This window comes from Cordyceps fumosorosea (assembly GCF_001636725.1).
Source record: "Cordyceps fumosorosea ARSEF 2679 chromosome Unknown scaffold_21, whole genome shotgun sequence".
Lineage (NCBI taxonomy): Eukaryota > Fungi > Ascomycota > Sordariomycetes > Hypocreales > Cordycipitaceae > Cordyceps > Cordyceps fumosorosea.
The window spans coordinates 100,404-117,765 of NW_017387321.1; the positions used below are offsets into that span (position 1 = coordinate 100,404).

Consider the following 17,362-nt stretch of genomic DNA (forward strand, 5'->3'; position numbering starts at 1 on the left):
CCATGCATGCGGTGGACAGCATCACTCGCAGTCGTATCAAAAAGTCAGGCGGACGATTTGCGTAACCGAATTTTCTGGAAAGATGATCCGCGTGTAAAGCTTCTTGTTCTGTGATACTCGCGAGCGAGGCTTGTATCTTGCCAAGCTTGGGCTTCTCGTGGGTTATGATGAGGGCCCAACCCGGAATCTGAAGCAGCCGATGATCGGTATGGTGACCCGAAGATGGCACGAAACGATGGTGGGCGACGGATGCCCCAGATGGCAGACAAGGCGGCAGGAATCGGGCATGGGTCCCGAATAGCTATTGCGTAAACTTGGGCCTGATGCCGAATCGCTCTGCATCAATATTATGCGAACAAGTGGACGCAGCGGGCGGCCCGACTGGGTGGGCAGCAAGCCCCTCACAAAATCGAATGGAGCGAAGCAGCCACGGACGAGGGGCCTCGAAGACGGGTGCGAGTTGGAAGTCATGGATGTCATCATCCCCCAATACACCGTGGATAGGGCTGGACGTCCAGGCTTTGGTTGGTGCAACAGACAGGTTCCAGAAGGTCGTGCTAGCCAGGGACCAGCGTCAAGGCGGTCAAACCCCACGAGGTCACTGGTCACTGGTCACTTGGCAATGATTGAATGAATGAATGAATGAATGGTTCGGGTTGGTTACACAGTACGCCACCGGGCGCGGCGGGTTTCCTACCCGTTGGAGAGATTTCTTCAGTTAATATTGCATCTACCAGTAAGACAGAGAGGAGTTTGGTCCACAGTGGTCGATTCAGGAAGGTGGTTCTGTGTGCAACCGAGAGACATGCAGAGAACGAGACAGAGACAGACTGTTAAGCCGACAGTGTATTTTGTGTCTATGTGTATTTGTGTATTTATTTGCTCAACCTCCGTCACCATCATTATTTTTGATTTTATTAATAGAAGGAATGACGCAAACCCCAGTATTACCGCACAGCGTTGTTCTCGTGATGAAATGCAAACGAACCAGCGCAAAAGAAGATGCAAAAATAAAAATAAAAATAAAAATAGAAATGAGCTCATAAAGACGTCAAGTAGTCATTCAAAGAGAAGACGCAGTCATGCAACGTGACATCCTCATCCTCACTTGGTCCAGTGCAGCACGATGCTGCTGAAGCGCTCCAGCTGCTCCGGGTCCGTCGCCCACGTCGTCAGCAGGCGGATCACCGCCCACTCATCGTCGTGCTTCTCCCAGACGTAAAACGAGAAGCTCTGCTGCAGCGTCTTGACCAGCCCGACCGGCAGCACCGCGAACACCTGGTTCGTCTCCGTCTCCGCCCGCAGCGCGAAGCCCGCGCCCACGATGGCCCGCGACAGCTTCTCCGCCGCGCGGTTCGCCTGCCGCGCGAGGTCAAAGTAGAGCGTGTCGCGGAAGAGCTCCGCGAACTGCACGCCCATGACGCGTCCCTTGGCGAGCAGCGAGCCGTGCTGCTTGACGAAGAACTCAAAGTCCTCGGCGAGACGCGGGTGCTTGACCACGACGGCCTCGCCCAGCAGCGCGCCGTTCTTGGTGCCGCCGATCCAGAAGATGTCCGTCAGCTCCAGCATGTCGTTGAGGGTGAGGTCGTTCTTGGACGAGGTGAGGGCGCAGCCGATGCGGGCGCCGTCGACGAACAGCAGCAGCCCGTTGTCCTCGCAGAGGCGCTTGATGGCGGTCAGCTCGGCCTTGGTGTAGACGGTGCCGACCTCGGTGGCGTTGGAGATGTAGACGAGGCGCGGGCGGGCCATGTGCGGAAAGTGCCAGTTGTCGTCGAGCGCCTTGGAGATGCTGGCAACAGTCAGCTTGCCGTTGTCCGGGACGACATTGATGATCTTGTGGCCCGAGGCCTCGACGGCGCCGGTCTCGCGGGTGACGATGTGACCGGAGCTGGCGGCGACGACGGCCTCGTGCGGGCGCAGGCAGGCGGCGATGGAGATGGCGTTGGCCGAGGTGCCGCTGGGCACGAAGAAGACGCCGACCGAGTGGTCGCCGAGATGGGTGCGGATGTGGTGCTTGGCCTCCTCGCTGAAGGTGTCGCGGCCGTAGCCGACTTCCTGGGTGCCGTTGCTCCGAAAGAGCGCGGCGAGGACGTCCGGGTGGGCGCCCTCGGAGTAGTCGTCGAGGAAGCTGTACTTGGCCATGACGGCGGTGGTGGGTGCTCCAGCAGCAGGCATTTTGATGTGTCTATAGAAGGATGAACGGGCGTCTTGTGGTCTCTGTCCACGGCAACACACGGAACAAGCAAGGGCTGTCAATGCTGGATATGATGATGATGATGATGATAACGGAACGATGTGCAACGAAATGACCTTGAGAAACAATCCAGCATCAAAAAACACCCAAAACACAACTCGTCTCGTCAAAAGTCTGTTGAACCTAAAGCTCAACTTGTTACGAAATCGGTGGGTCGAATTGTGGACTCGATCACCGTAGTCTGTCGTTGCCTTTGGTTATAAGCAACGGAGTAGTGGACGTAGCAGACTGTGTAGACCGTTGGATGCCGCCAGAAACCGTATTACGAGAGCCCAATACCCAATCTCTCCGGCTTCGGCTGCCGAGGTGGTAACGCTGCTGCTAGTGGTAACGGGCAGATCCAATGCAGCTCTTCTCAACGAAACCAAGCCAGGGTGGCTGGCAAGCGTCTTGTTCGCTTGGGGTTCTAGTTGGAGTCTAGACTCCAGAACGCGCGGTGAGACTTGGTCAAGTGATCAACGCCAGCATTGGGCATTGGCGGTGATGCAAGGGAAGGGGAGGAAAGATGGGAAAGGTATCCAAGTGTTGCATTGAGGTTGCAATTGCAGAGTGCAGAGGGGAAGCAATGCAATGCAGAGAGGAGGCAAGCAAGCAAGCAAGCAATCAATCAATCACAATGTAACCCTGCAACAGACAGAGCCGAGAGAAGCATGTATACCCAAGCTGCGAGAAGCATCATCATCACATTGTGCATCACATTGTGCATCATTTGTATCGCTGCAAACAAAAACTTCCAGGGCTTCTCCATCTATTCTTCGGGCGCGGGGAGCCCCTGTTCGGGGCGTTCAGGGCGCTCAGGGGCCTGTTGGGGGAAACAGCGCCGAGACAGGAGCCGGCATAGGCGCTAACAAGAACCGCCGCTTTCGGCCAAGCAACGCAAATGCATCTGTAATTGACATTTGTTATTTTTATTAGTCTCTATATAATGACTCTGCGACCGGCGTTGTGTTGAACTCGCCATTTTTTGAAGAAGAAAAAAAAAGAGAAATGGTTGACCGCTGCATTTCTGTTGAAGGAATGCACCCGAGCGGCCTTCCTGATCCTAGAAGATGAGATGGTGCACTGAAAAATGGAAATAATAATAAAAATCCAAAAATCAACAACTTTTGACTCCAAACAGCAGTAGTTGCTGGACAACTCGCTAGTTCGGGCGGGGACAAACACAAACCCTTCTACAGCCACGTCTTGAACAGCTTCACGTAAGCCATCTTGACCAGCTGCACCTCGACACAGTAAGCAAACAGCTCCGCGAACAGAAACCCGATATAGGTGCCCTTGGGATTGACAAACGACAGCGCACTGTGGAATGCCGGGATCCACGGCAGCACGAACCCGATGGCCATGATGGCCGCCGTGGAGAGGCCGAGATGGATGGACGACCGGCTCTGCACAAAGGGCAGCCTGGCCGTCCGCAGCAGGTGCACGATCAGCGTCTGCGTCAGCAGGCCCTGCAGGAACCAGTGCGTCTGGAACTGGCTGACCGCCGCCGGGTCCTCCGTCGTCCGGATCCCGTAGTAGAACCAGCCGAGCAGGAACGTGCACACGTCGATGACGGAGCTGGTCGGGCCCAGCACCACCACGAACCGGAGGAGATCTATGGTCACCATCGATTAGCATTTCTCCTGGCCACGATTTGACCATCTATCCACTCACCCCAGGGCTTCCACGACTTGGGAGTCTCCAAAAACTCAGCGTCCACCTTGTCCCACGGGATCGCAATCTGACTGATGTCGTACAGCAGGTTCTGCGCCAGGATCTGCAGGTTCGTCATGGGCGTGAACGGGAGCCAAGCGCTCGCCGCCAGAATACTAAACACGTTGCCAAAGTTGGAGGACAGCACCATCTAGTCCGACCGTCAGCCGGTTTGAACAATCACAGCCATCGCTGCTGGCAAACATACCTTGATGTACTTGATCGAGTTGGCGTGCGTGACGCGACCGATAGTGACGCTCTCCACAATGATCGCCAGCCCCTTCTCCGTCAGGATGAAGTCGGCGCAGTCCTTGGCCGCGCCCGCCGCCGAGTCGACCGATATTCCTACATCAGCCTTCCGCAGCGCCAGGCAGTCGTTCATCCCGTCCCCCAGCATGCCCACCGCGTGGCCCTGCTTCCGCAGGCTCGCCACGATGCTCTCCTTCTGCACCGGCGACACCTTGGCGAACACCTTGCAGCACTTCACCGCCTCGTCAAACTCTTCCTCGTCGACCAGGTTGTCCAGCTCCGCTCCCGTCATGGCCGACGGTCCATCGCTTTCCAGCGAGTCCTCGCGCTGCACCAGACCGAGCGCGCGGCAGACGTTGAGCGCGACGGCCATATTATCGCCCGTGAGCACCTTGACGTCGACGCCGAGAGCCTTCAACTTGCGGATAGAGTCGGCGGCATCAGGCTTCGGCGGGTCGACAAAGGTCAACAAGCCGTGAACTGTCATGTTCGTCTCCAGGTCCTCGAAGCCGTCCTCGTCGTCGACCTGGGCCTTGGCGAGCTGCTTCGTGGCCACTAGCAGGACCCGGTAGCCCTGGCTGTTCAGCGTCTTGACCTGCTGCTTCAGGATGGTGCGGTGGTGGCCGGCCATGGCGCTCTCGCCCTTGTCCGTCTGGATCATGGAGCAGCGCGAGTAGACCTCCTCAAAGGCGCCTTTGCAGATGAGCATGGCGCCGCCAGCGACGCCCCGGACGATGCAGGATGAGCGGCGACGCTCAAAGTCAAAGGGGATGACGACCGTCTTTTCGTACTTTGTCGTTTGGACCTGCTCTCCGTTCGGTAGTCGGAAGTTGCAGATGGCAGCGTCCATATTGTTTCCGCCGGTGCCTTGAATCGTTGCTTCAATTACTGCCAGCTTCAACACCTCCACATCGTCGTTTCCAGACCAATCGAGAGCCTCTTTCATCGTAATCTCGTCTTTGGTCAGGGTCCCGGTCTTGTCGCTGCACAGAACCGTCATGGCGCCGAGGTTCTGCACCGAGTCGAGCCGACGAACGATGGCCTTTTTCTTGGAGAGCAGGTACGCGCCGCGGGCCAGATTGGCGTTGACAATGGCCGGCAGCATCTCCGGCACGAGGCCGACCGCGACGCTGATGCTGAACAGCGCAGCCTGGCCCCAGTCACCAGTCGTCTTGGCCGAGACGACCAGGACGATGGGCACCATGACGCCCATGAAGCCGATGAGCATCCAGGTGACGTTCTGGATGCCCCGCTGGAAAGCGTTGAGGCCGCGGCTCTTCTGAAGCGCCTTGGACATGGCGGCGATCAGCGCGTCGCCACCGGTGCGCAGGATCACGACCGTTGCGTTTCCGGAAACGACACCGGTGCCCATGAAACACACGTTTGAGAGGTCGAAGAGGGAGCCGGTTGTCTTGTCACCGCCGGCGGAGGCGACCTTGGAGACGGGGACGCTCTCGCCGGTCCACTGCGACTGGCTGACGCGGAGGAACGAGGCGTCGAGCACTAGGCAGTCGGCGGGCACGACGTCGCCGGGGGCCAGCAGGACGATGTCACCAGGAACCAGCTCGGATGTCGGCATGTGCGTCTCGGCCTCGCGACGGCGAACGCGGACGGCCGTCTTGATGGACATTTGTAGACGGAAGACGGCGAGGCCGCTTCGATACTCCTGCCAGAATCGGACAAGGACGGAGATTGCGACCATGACCATCAGAACTGTGAAGCCAGTCTTTTTTGTGTCAGTCAACGAGGCAAGCATACACGCGACATTGGAATGAATACGTACCCAATCTGGCGGGGGAATCGAGGCATTGATGATGGCGAGGAAGATGAGCAAAATATTGAACGGATTCGGAATAACCTTGAGAAGAAGAATGAACCACGATGGCGGCTTCTGGGAACGAAGCGTGTTCGGTCCCTTGACACGCAGACGAGCCTCGGCCTCCTCGCTCGACAGGCCCTGCCGCTCGACCTGCAAGTGATCAAGAACCTGGTCCGTCGGGAGGGAAGCGAAGGCCCTCAAGACAGCCTCGGACGTGCCGTCCAGTGCATGCTCCGGCGGCGCGCTCCAGGCAGCCAGCCCCGACGCCTTTGCGTGCGCGATGGGTGTCACGCTTTGCATAGGTGTCAGGCCGCTCTTGGAAGAACAATACGACTTGTTCGCCCCGCGGGAGCTCATCAAACCAGAGAAGACAGACATTTCGCCCTGAAAGAACGGGCAAATTCTAGAGCTTCTCAAGTTATGGTGGCTCAAACTCGGCTGCTAGTTGCTCGCCCGCGATGGCCGCCAGAGCTGCAAAGTATCGGGGGTTTTGCGTGGTCGCCAGCTTTGTGGAAGGCTCTACAGAGGGAGCCCAGGTGTGTCGGTGGTTGGAGTTGAGAAGTGACATGTATGGTCTTGATTAGAATCAGTTTGTTGGGTAGCACAGTAACGGGAGAGACGGATGAAGGCTGCAGACGGGGGTTTTGGGTGTTTATACAGCTGGAAGCACAGGTCGCGGATTTACATGCCTACGGGCGATCAGGCAAAGCTAGGTACAGAACAAAGCATCGGGTAAATGTTCCGGATGGACTGGGCGAGACCCAGAAAATGCTCGGGCTATGGGTAAAAAATCAAACGCTGTGGCACCATCCATCTTGGTAATAATAAAGAAAGATGGCATGGCGAGACGAGAACCGGTACGCCAAGGGGCCAAGCGAAAGGGGAAGCTCAGGGCAGGCAGGTCAAGGTCTAAGCCACAACACAGCCCGCTCAACAGAGACAAGGTTACATCCAGACGAGACATTGAGAGTGGTGGATGGGTTGATAACTTAAATCCCGCGACTGGGCTTCTTGAATGCATGCGGTGGGAAAAATTTGCACTCTTGAGTTCCCTTGGGCCTGGTGCCGAGGCCTTGCTCCTCCCGGAAGCTGGCAAGTTGGCGATGAGTGAGGTCTATTAGTTGGTGACTGGGTTTTTAGTAGTACCATCACCCCCAACCTCGCGAGTCAACACTGACTTGGCCGATACGGAAGAATACTCGGCGCTCGCTACAACTCGATAATACATGGGCAATGAACGATAGTGCCATTCTCGAATGATGAAAATCAGGCAATCGAGGCGTTATGGTTGGCCGAGCATCTCCATTTTGCCAAGTCCCCCGCAGACTCACTACGCCTACTGGGTAACTCACGAGAAAGAACGTGTTCTATGTATTACCCATGACAGATAGATGTAATGAGTCACTGCATGTGATGATGAACCCCAGGCCCGCTTTCCTAACTTTTCTACCGTCGGCAAGGAATTTCCCTATCCAATTGCGGATAATTATGCGATGCTAATCCGTATTGCCCGCCTTTTCGGTTGGGGCGCCGAAGAGGTGCTTCTCCACCGCCCAGAGATTTATGAGGCAATTTGCTCCCTTGCAAAGCCAAAGTTCCTCTGCCGCTGTAGGGATAGGCATGTGCTGGAAATTAAATCCTTTTTTTTCCCCCTTGACTCATCCCCTGAAGATGAATCACCCCAAGGCAAAAACTCTTCAACCCCATCCGTAGCCGTCGTTGGGTAAAGGAAGCCTACGAAATCTCCACAGCCGCCCGACCAGCAGCCACCATCTCGCCTCCGCAGTGCGACACGCCCCGGCCAACCACCGCCGGCGGTGTCTTCCTCGGCGGCACCCCGACGACCGGGCAGTTGAAAAAGTCGCCCGGTAGCGCAAAGCCGGCATCCCGGCGCCTCATCGCCCCGACCGCCGCCTCCACCGCGTCGTAGCCGAAATTGAACTGCTGGATCTGCGCCGGGTTGGCTTGTACTTGTCAGCGACCGCAATTCAGTACCGCGCGTTGCGTCGTCGTCTTACTAGGAATCTCATCTTCCTCGAGATACGGCAGCACCTCGTGCTTCAGCTGCCGCGCCTGGTCCTGCCCGACGTTGCTCAGCACCTGGATCACGCTGGCCCGGCACCGGCGCACCTCTTGGTACGCGCCGAACCGCCCCTGCACGTCTGACCGTGACTGCGCGCCGAGCATGGCGATGCCCAGCACCAGCCCGTCCTCGATCCCCTGGGCACCCCCCTGGCCGTGATCTGAGACTTGCAGGTTAGCCATGGTAAAATTAGGGGAAGTGCTTTTGGGAGGGTGCAGCGTCGCCGACGAGGACGAGCATCTCCCGGTGCCAGCTCTCCAGCGGAGGGCGGTAGAGTAAAGGCCATCGCTTAACATCCTTGGCTTTTCTGTAGTCGATCATTCAGCGACCGTGATACTTTTTACAGCGTAACAAGTGGCTTACCGTATCACATTTACGATACCCGGGTGAAAGTCTTTCAACTTGTTGACAATCTCGTCGACTCCCACCGATGCCTGCCAATCTACAAACTGTTACCAAGGCCCCCCCCGTTGATGCTCAACTTTGGCAAAAACATACCTTCTGATGCGCCCAGTCCCGCAGACTCATCGTGAAACAACCCGACAAAGTTATGAACCGTATTGCTGTCTAGCTGTCAACCTCACCGCTTGCCCCGTTCACGGCCCCGTACTCACTTGCGACACACATACGACACCAGCCGTCGCTGCGTCTCGTTGTGCGGAAAGACTCGCATACGCGATCTGTTGCCGACGTTCCAGTGCCTCGTCTTCGGATCCTCCTCCAGCACGGAGGCTGGGATCAGGAAGCGGTAGCAGAGGTTGGAGTACTTCGGCGCGATCGCCTTTACCTCGCGCTGCAGCACCGCCGCCGCGGCGCGCGAGTGCACCCCGTCGGCGCCCACGATGAAATCCGCGGGTATCGTGCTGCCGTCTCGTAGCGTGATGGACGGCGCTACCGGATCCTGCATTCCGTCAGCAATACGCTCTCTCTCATCATCTTGTCTACGGCCCTTTCATACGATCGAAGTGACGCCGCATCCTCGGTGGATCATTGCCGGCACCCCCGGCCCCTCGGCCCGGGTCGCCAGCCACTTCAGGCAGTTGTGCAGGTCCACGCGGTGCGAGAGGTACTGCGGCGTGCCGCCCGTCTCGCGCGCCGTCTCGCGCGTCAGGAAGTCGCTCGTCTTCTCCATGGTGAACGGGTCGTGGCTGCTGGCGCCCTCAGATACGACAAAATCCCAGTCCTCCGGCCGGACGCCCCAGGCAAGTAGGATTCGGCTCGCGTTCGGCGGGATAGTGATGGCGGCGCCGATCTCGTTGTTTAGCGAGGACTGCTCGTACAGGTGGACGCGGTGGCCGGCGCGTCGCAGGGACACGGCGGCCGCTAGACCGGCGATGCCCGCGCCAACGATGACAACATGAAGCATTTCTGCACACGGTAAAGCAGAACGATGGCGGTTTAAAGATGAATGGATACTAAGAATGGCGGGGCACGAGTCTTATGAGCGGACAGTTTCAAATAAGTTCGGGTACTATTTTCTTAGGAATGCAACCACCTCGCCGGCTCGTATAGTCGTGGCTGTCGGGGAGTGGGCGGAGCCGGTGTGCTGGAGCTAAACGTAGCCTACCTCGCCTAAACTTGTCCGCTGAATACGCCAGAAAGGCGAATTCTTGGTTTTCTCAGGGTTGAACGTTGCATTGCATATATGGCTTGCGCCTTGGTAGGCAATAGCGTTTCATGGTTCAACTCCAACAGTGGACGGCGGGCCGAGTTAACCCGACGATGTAGGCCAACGATGTAGGCCGACTCGCATCCGCGAGACACTAATCAGCAGACTGATAACCAAAACCATCCCCGAGCCGATTTTTTAATGCACAAGGAACACGTCAGTTTAGTTTGATTTTACAAGTGTAGCCTTGCCATCCGAAATTGCTTCATCAAATCAGGCCGTCAAGTCCAGCTTAGTCTCTCTAGAGTACAGGATCAAGCCCCCAACGCTCGATGTTGAAGTACTTGGGTATCAACCCCCAACTCGGCAGATGCGTGATAGGCTCCCTTATTTTCAAGTCAAGCAAGTATCCCAGCCAAACCGATATGCGCATGATTTCTCTGCCTGCCCTGTAGCTGGGCTGATCTTGTCCGGCTGACAGGGCAGCGCCACATTCAGATCCCCCACATCCCGCGCGGCGCCCGCCGATGAAGCGATTCGGCCCTGTGAGGAATCACGCAGGCGGATTGAAGCCCGCTTGGTGCATCAGCAATGATGCAAATAGGACGGCGTCGCAAAGTTCCCTGGATTGTGTCCGGGTTCAGAGCTACGAAGTTACAGCGTAGCCAAGAATCGATAATCACCTTTGAGCCGGCAGGCGTTGAACATTGGCCGGTTTCCGGCTCGTTGCGACCACCGAAAGCCCATGTTGCTCATGAGCCTGAGCTGCCGCTGCGGTGCCACCACGCGTGCGCGCGCGCCTGTATGCCCTCATCGCCCCCCATCCCGCGCAGCTCCTCGCTCGGCGCCTCGCGCTGCAGGTTCGACAGGAACGTGCCGACGTGCGAGCCCAGGAACGGGCGGCGGAACAGGCTGCGCATGCGGCTGTACGCGTCGCTGGCCTCGATGCGCGGCTCCGTGCCGGCCAGGAAGCGCATGGCGACTCCGAGGGGAAGCAGCCCGACGTGGTTGCCAAAGGCGCCCGCGGCGGGCTCCCAGAAGAGGTGCACGGAGCGCGCGATCTTGTGCGCGCAGAGCCTGGGGTTGCGACGGTCGTCGTCCGTCGGAGACGGAGATGCGGGCGACGGCTTGTCGGGCGAGACGGAGGCGGGTGGTGAGGGATAGGATGGCGGACCGGGACGTGGTTGGGGTGTTGCTGGTGGTTGCCGCGCTTCCCTCATCAGCAGACCGATGGTAGAGTAGAGCAGGATGCAGACAACCCAGTAAAGGCTGGTCATTTGGAGCAGCGCGGTGTCAACGTCCGTCTTGGGCACCGGCAAAGGATCGCCAGAGACGACGTAGTCGTAGACAAACAGATCGTCACCTACTTCACCCTCCCAGAGGGTGAGCTGGTGGTGGCATGCCTTGCACGCGACGAGCGCGCGTAGTCGTGCCCGCTCCTTCGCATCGGGATCGTCTGTGGCCTTGACTTTGTCCAGGTCTTCCAGAAGCCCCGGAACATCCACCAATATGTCTATCAGCTTGTCCTTGATGGACTTGCTCTGCGTTTTCCAAGGTTCTTGCTTCCATTGCGGCGTGGCGAGCTCCGAGCGTCTTCGTCTCGCGATGTCGCCCACAACCTGGGTAACGAAGTGAGCAAAACATAATCAAGGCCCAAATCATTCAGCACATACCATGTTTAACCGCCCGTCAGCAAACAACTGGTGTCCCGTTCCAGACTGCAGTTTCGAGGGGCCTCTTGCCAGCACCAGTGCCATCTGACCGTTGTTGTGACCACGCCACCCGTCCACATGCATCGTCGCATCCGGATACGCTCCCGAATCATTCCCGAAAAGAATCTACAGTTCCATCAGCGCATTATCCCCTCGCCTCCGCCCCCCCCTCTCACAGAACCTACCTCGTAAAACTCCATCAGCCGCGATGCCGCCAGCAACCCGTCCCCTAGCCTCCGCTCCTCGTTCGCCGTCGCCGCCGCCATCTCCGCCAGCGCCGCCGAGTACGTCCGCAGCCCCGTGACCACCAGCTGGCCGTCGCCGTGCTGGTGCCCGACCACGGACGCGCTCATCGCCAACGCCGCGACCCGCCCGTCGACAGCCGCCGCGCGCGCGCCGCGAAAGCCCGCCCGTTAGGCAGGTACGCCGACCAGAACAGGCCCAGGTACTTTTGCTCGCGCGCCGTGCGAGCGAGCGAGTCCCGCAGGACTACGGGGGTGCCGGTACCGGTGCCCGCGTGGCGGACGTGCCACGGAGCCGGCTGGGCGGCGGCGGGGGGTGGACGTCCGGTGGGCGGCGCGGCGGAGGTGGTCGAGTTGACCCAGACGAGGTCGCGGCCGTAGCCCTCGCATGGCAGCCCTGCGGCGCGGCACTGCGAGCACGCGGGCTCGACCTTGTCGCACTATAACGGGGGTCAGCTTGGGTCCTTGGGGGAGGGTCGTGTGGTGACGCGTACGCCTTTCTTGCGCCGCCGGCAGGTTCGGCAGCCTTTTGATCTTCCAGGAACGCCAACCATGATGACGATTTTGTTGTAAATCTGGAGTGAGGCGTGTCAGGGCGAGGCTGCGCACCGTTCTGGTCAACTGGTTAACTATTATGTCATCGGTTTGGGTATGATCCACGGCGTCAGGGTCAGGGGTGCGAGATGTGGCCGCGCAGATCCAGGCAGCCGCAAATATATAGATGAAACTTTGCCGTCTTGAACCAAGACATCTCAAGATCCTCATCTATGGGGACCGATTTTGTTCTGAGCATCCCGCCTGGGAATTGTCAGGCATAATAATAAGCAAACTAGTGTACATCTAGCCTGGTAGCGAATCTTGCAGACGACTCTGGCAGGGAAAGTCGTCGGCGTCCACTCCTTCTACGCAGCTAGCAGGCTTCTAGCTCCTGGGCAGGCCAATCGCGACTCGATTTTTGAGGTTGATTCCAGTCGTCGCTCATAGAAGTGAGACGCCAAGGCCAGAATTTCCATCAGAGCTGAAGAATAAGCTCAAATTTCCGCTAGGCGATGTCCCGATCAGGCGGGATTCGACTTGCCAGGTACCTAGTAATCCGATGTAAGTGCTCCGGCGACGTCCCCCCGATGTCCCCTGCACCCCGGCAGCGACACTACCATGCTTTATCACTCTATTACCTCTGTTTATTCCGTAAATGTAGTCACCCTGGTGCGAGTAATAGAACCGCTTAGCTTAGCCCAAGGTTATTTTTTTCAACTTACCTATCTAAATAAGCCATGGAGAGCCGGGTGTCGTATCCGCAGTCAACATTGCTCGTAGGCCGCTAGCCTTCAGTACCGAGCCTGATGGCTGGTAGAGCCGGTTGCTATTTTACACGTGCCATGCCTCTTTGGATTCCGCATTTCTTCATAAACTTGGAATAATTTTACAGGTAGCATCTTGGACCAACATGCTACTTGCTGCGTGGCGGACTGCATTGCGCCAAGTATGCGTAGAGGAGCGTTTCGGTAGTGGGAAGTCAAGTAGGTAAAAACTCTATCTGCAGCTGGAACTCGACAAGGCGGCTTGTCGTGTATCTGAGCATAATCAGAACTAAAATCACCTTCCTCTATAATTTCCTAATAAACCTTTATCCAAAGTTAATACTAACATTCTCCGCCCGGCTGATGGTCGTTTCCCGACCTCCAAGTTCCGCCAATCCTAGCGCACTCAGAGTACACGTTGGGACAAACACAGCGACTAACAGCGCCACACACTCTTCTTATGCGCCACTGACAAACGGCAACCAGCCGACAACATCCTCGTCAATCTACCAAGGATGAGCATCATAATGGGTAGTCTTCATCTCACTTGCCTGCTCTTGTGGTGCGGCTATTTATACCCTCTTGTCGCACTCGCCGCCTCCCTCGACGCTGCCCAGCTCGCCCCCAGCGACGACGCGACCGGCGAGATGCGCATTGCCCACCTCCAGACCCTGCTGGCCATGACCCCGGCCGCTCTAGCCAATTGGCCAGAGGCCGAGGGCAAGGCTATCAAATACTCATCTGTCCCTGGGTATTTCCTGCAGGACGACCCTGCCACCGATGCGTCCAAGTTTGACTATGTGAGACCACCCTCAACTACCAGCAGTTGATGTCAATCCGTGGTAGAACTGACTCGTCCTAGGCGGAACACAACCTCGGTCTCATTGACAGATCGTATTCTACCGACAAGAACTACAACTCTGATGGATCCAAGACGCAGTGGCAACGCTTCGCTCGCTGGGTCAGCTATCTCAATAAAAGCTGCCGAAAAGACAGCACCGTGAGGTACAAGGTCCTCGTCATGGGCCGCCACGGCCAGGGCTACCACAACGCTGCCGAAAGCTACTACGGAACCCCTGCCTGGAACGTACGCAATAAATCCCCCCTCCCGCCGAACATCCCTTTTTTATCCTGTCTCTCACACACATAAAATAAATAGTGCTACTGGGCTGAGCTGGACGGCAACGGCACCTCGGTCTGGGCTGACCCGCAGCTCACCCCTCAGGGCATCACCGAGGCCGCCAAGGCCAGTGCCTTCTACCGCACGCGCTACGAGGAGCTCGGCATGCCCTACTTCGAGTCCTACTACAGTTCGCCGCTCACGCGCTGCATCCAGACCGCCCATCGCACCTTTGCCAACCTCTCGCTGCCCGCCACCGCCGCCCCCTTCGCGCCTGTCATCAAGGAGCTGTTCCGCGAGTCCGTGTCCATCCACACCTGCGACCGCCGCTCCAGCAAGACGCACATCCGCGGCATCGCCCCGCAGTGCACCTTCGAGGACGGCTTCACCGAGGAGGACGAGCTGTGGCGCGGCACGGAGGGCGAGACGAGCGCTGGCCAGAAGGCGCGCAACAAGGTGGTCCTCGACGACGTGTTTACGCATGATGCGAACACGTGGATCAGCATCACCAGCCACTCGGGCGAGATTGCCAGTCTGTTGGACGTCTTGGGCCATAGAAAGTTTGGCTTGCAGACGGGTCAGATCATCCCAGTCTTGGTCAAGGCTGAGATTGTTGATGCGCCCACGACTACGTCGAGCATTGTCTCGTTCACGCCCGAGGCAACTTGCAACTCGCCACCAGTAACAAGCATCGCCGGCCAGGGTTGCATTTGCACCGCGTCCGCCACGCCCACTCCGCAATGATAGAGCAGCAGTACAGACCCATAGGCATAAGTACTTGATCTACCCTAGGTATCGGAGCGTTTTCTCTCCTCGGTCTTGTAGGTTCCTGAACCACGTTCATTCAGTTTGCCAGCAAACACGGCCTGCAGAATGATAAGATCCATCTCGATAGGCGACAGGCTATAGTAGGTATTGGGTAAATCGTCGTACATCCCCTCTTTCCCAGTTACTACATATGTACCCTATTATGCTTCTGATTTCAACTTATTTGGTAATATGCATATTTTATAGTCTAGTGTTAACTATCATTATTAAATGTTGGATTATTATACCACTGGTGCCCGACATTGGGCCTCCCCTTACATAGGTCACACATGCTACCCGGAAACCCAGTGGAGAGAAAAGACACAATGGCAAACTTGAATCTATCAGCATGAGTGGGGTCGAGACTTCAACAACGACGATTTCTTCACCTGCCTTGGTCGGTACGACGCAGAGCAAGCCAAGTGCTATTTTCTTCTGGACAACGGTCCGGTTGATTCTCACGGTCCAGATGTCATTTTATCCACGTGGGATGGTGAAATATTGTAAGTCAGCCTAGAAACTTGAGCCGGTAGCTGCGCTGACCACGAGGCTACAGTGAGCGAAAGAACACCTATCCCGCGAACGTTCACTACCTAGAACACATTCCATTCAGGGGCAAGGGAATGGAAGATGGTCTATCTGACGAAGAGTATCTCGCAAAGTACGGTCGACAGGCATTTGAAAGTATGATGTCGCAACGGTCCGAGCAAGAGCAGAGGAGACTTGGGTCCGCCGCAGGTGGCAGAACTTGCGACAAAAGCCACGTAGGGTTGTTGATGTAGCCGGTAAGTTCAAACGCCTCCATCATAATTTATGGACTTGTGCAAAAAAATTCAAGATGTACCCGGCCAAACGCGCCATAAAGTTCAGTTACTCGATATCAGCGTTTTTTCCATCGCACGGCATCTGATAACGGAAGACAGCCTCTCCATTTGCTCTTACAACAGCCGTCTCATAGTGTAAGGTGGTGATACGGGAGACGGCGGTAAAGAACGAAAGCCTCGGCCGTGATAAACAAAAATCTTAAAGTATTTGGTTTTATGTAGTATTTGGTTTTATATAGTATTTGGTTTTATATAGTATTTGGTTTTATATAGTATTTGCTTTCATATAGACTTGTTTTTACTTATATAAAGCTCAATTTAATATCGCAGAGTCTGTAGCCTATACACTGCTGACTAGCCGCCACAACAAGAGGCGCCGCTCGAATAGTTCATAGGCCAAGCATCATACCACGATCTTGTTTTGCACCATTCGTCAGCTCTTTAGAAGCTGAATAGTGTCTCTTAGGCACAAAAATTTAACAAACGGGCTTCTTGTTATTGTCTCACATGACGTAAAGCGCAAGGATTGTAGTTTTTTCTTATCGAAAAAGAGGGGTTTGTAGCATCGGGGCGCATTTGCGATATCGCAGCGCAGCCTAACTGCAGCCTTGGCACCCCAAGACTCGGAACCTCGACCTCTTTTGCCAAGTTCGGGGCAATCTTTATCTAGAAAGAGCATCTATTTTGTTCTGATCTGCTCTCTTCTGCCATTTGAGAACTATGCCGACTCAGGGCACCCGCCAGAAACGATGGGCGAGCAGGGCCCGCACCGGTTGCCAAACTTGTCGGTGCGTGCGAGGCGATCTCCTCTCTCCAGACTTGGCTCCCCAATGACTGATATTCCCCGAAAGAATACGCCGCATCAAGTGCGATGAGGGCCGTCCGGTGTGCAACAAGTGTGCCGCTGGGCGCCGTGCTTGCCATTACGTACTTGACGCACAGCGCCCGGGCGAAGCCGCAGAGAGGCAGAAAGGAAGGACTTTGTTGCCGCTTTTGAAAACAGAGCCGCCTGACTGGGATTTAACGCAATCTGTGCGTTACTGTAGGTGCTATAGTCATTCCCCAACGCGGTCTGCCCTGTTCATCCACAGCGCAGCCGGCTAACGACAACGCCAGACTTTGTCGCGGTCCGGCCTCACCGCGTGGGCGAGTTTGAAGACGTAATCGACCCCCCCTTTCATATCCAAGGCGACTGGTGTACTGGATTCATTTGCAAAGTCATTTGCAGCAGAATAATAAAGTCATGCAAGGCTCATGGCCGGCTCCTACGGCCCGGCGAGGACACCGCCGCGTCAGGTCTTTGGGCGTCATACTCGCGATATATGAACAAACACCTCGCCTTGATCAACAAAATCGTGGGAGGAAAACTAGTGCCTTCGAAACTGGCCATTGGACCCCTGATGGATTTGATGAGTTTCGATCTGCTCGCGCCAGGCATCTTTTGGCAACTGCACATGAATGGCCTCTTTGCCTACATCGAGAATATTGGAGGTATCAAGTTCATTCTGGGCTTGCCTAAATTGCCGCATCGATTTGCAAGTCTTATGCAGTAAGCAGGCCCTGCAAACCATGCGGTGCTGACTGCAGCCGACACGAACTGACGGTCGCAGCCGATCCATCACGTCCAACACCACCAGCCCATCCACGGGG

At 56.5% G+C, this 17,362-nt stretch overlaps 6 protein-coding genes across 6 annotated transcripts; 1 reads left to right on the plus strand and 5 right to left on the minus strand.

The window, feature by feature from the left end:
• Nucleotides 1-1,104: 1,104 nt before the first annotated feature.
• ISF_07297 (Pyridoxal phosphate-dependent transferase, major domain protein) lies at nucleotides 1,105-2,175 on the minus strand (the record flags this gene model as incomplete). Its single annotated transcript, XM_018850900.1, has 1 exon — nucleotides 1,105-2,175. One exon carries the CDS (start codon nucleotides 2,173-2,175, stop codon nucleotides 1,105-1,107), a length of 1,071 nt encoding a protein of 356 aa, XP_018701812.1.
• Nucleotides 2,176-3,426: 1,251 nt separating this feature from the next.
• Nucleotides 3,427-6,392, minus strand: ISF_07298 (magnesium-translocating P-type ATPase; the record flags this gene model as incomplete). The annotated part of the gene is made up of 4 exons (XM_018850901.1): nucleotides 3,427-3,848; nucleotides 3,908-4,097; nucleotides 4,155-5,921; nucleotides 5,979-6,392. The coding sequence occupies 4 exons, from the start codon at nucleotides 6,390-6,392 to the stop codon at nucleotides 3,427-3,429; spliced, it is 2,793 nt and encodes a 930-aa protein (XP_018701813.1).
• A 1,356-nt stretch (nucleotides 6,393-7,748) lies between these two features.
• ISF_07299 (FAD binding domain-containing protein) lies at nucleotides 7,749-8,279 on the minus strand (the record flags this gene model as incomplete). Its single annotated transcript, XM_018850902.1, has 2 exons — nucleotides 7,749-7,978; nucleotides 8,033-8,279. 2 exons carry the CDS (start codon nucleotides 8,277-8,279, stop codon nucleotides 7,749-7,751), a joined length of 477 nt encoding a protein of 158 aa, XP_018701814.1.
• A 7-nt stretch (nucleotides 8,280-8,286) lies between these two features.
• On the minus strand, nucleotides 8,287-9,463 carry ISF_07300 (FAD binding domain-containing protein; the record flags this gene model as incomplete). Its single annotated transcript, XM_018850903.1, has 5 exons — nucleotides 8,287-8,404; nucleotides 8,461-8,539; nucleotides 8,596-8,660; nucleotides 8,727-8,998; nucleotides 9,056-9,463. The coding sequence occupies 5 exons, from the start codon at nucleotides 9,461-9,463 to the stop codon at nucleotides 8,287-8,289; spliced, it is 942 nt and encodes a 313-aa protein (XP_018701815.1).
• A 995-nt stretch (nucleotides 9,464-10,458) lies between these two features.
• ISF_07301 (Zn(2)-C6 fungal-type DNA-binding domain protein) lies at nucleotides 10,459-12,214 on the minus strand (the record flags this gene model as incomplete). The annotated part of the gene is made up of 5 exons (XM_018850904.1): nucleotides 10,459-11,325; nucleotides 11,380-11,544; nucleotides 11,604-11,766; nucleotides 11,850-12,100; nucleotides 12,155-12,214. The coding sequence occupies 5 exons, from the start codon at nucleotides 12,212-12,214 to the stop codon at nucleotides 10,459-10,461; spliced, it is 1,506 nt and encodes a 501-aa protein (XP_018701816.1).
• Nucleotides 12,215-13,488: 1,274 nt separating this feature from the next.
• ISF_07302 (Histidine phosphatase superfamily, clade-1) lies at nucleotides 13,489-14,825 on the plus strand (the record flags this gene model as incomplete). Its single annotated transcript, XM_018850905.1, has 3 exons — nucleotides 13,489-13,761; nucleotides 13,824-14,048; nucleotides 14,121-14,825. 3 exons carry the CDS (start codon nucleotides 13,489-13,491, stop codon nucleotides 14,823-14,825), a joined length of 1,203 nt encoding a protein of 400 aa, XP_018701817.1.
• Nucleotides 14,826-17,362: the final 2,537 nt, after the last annotated feature.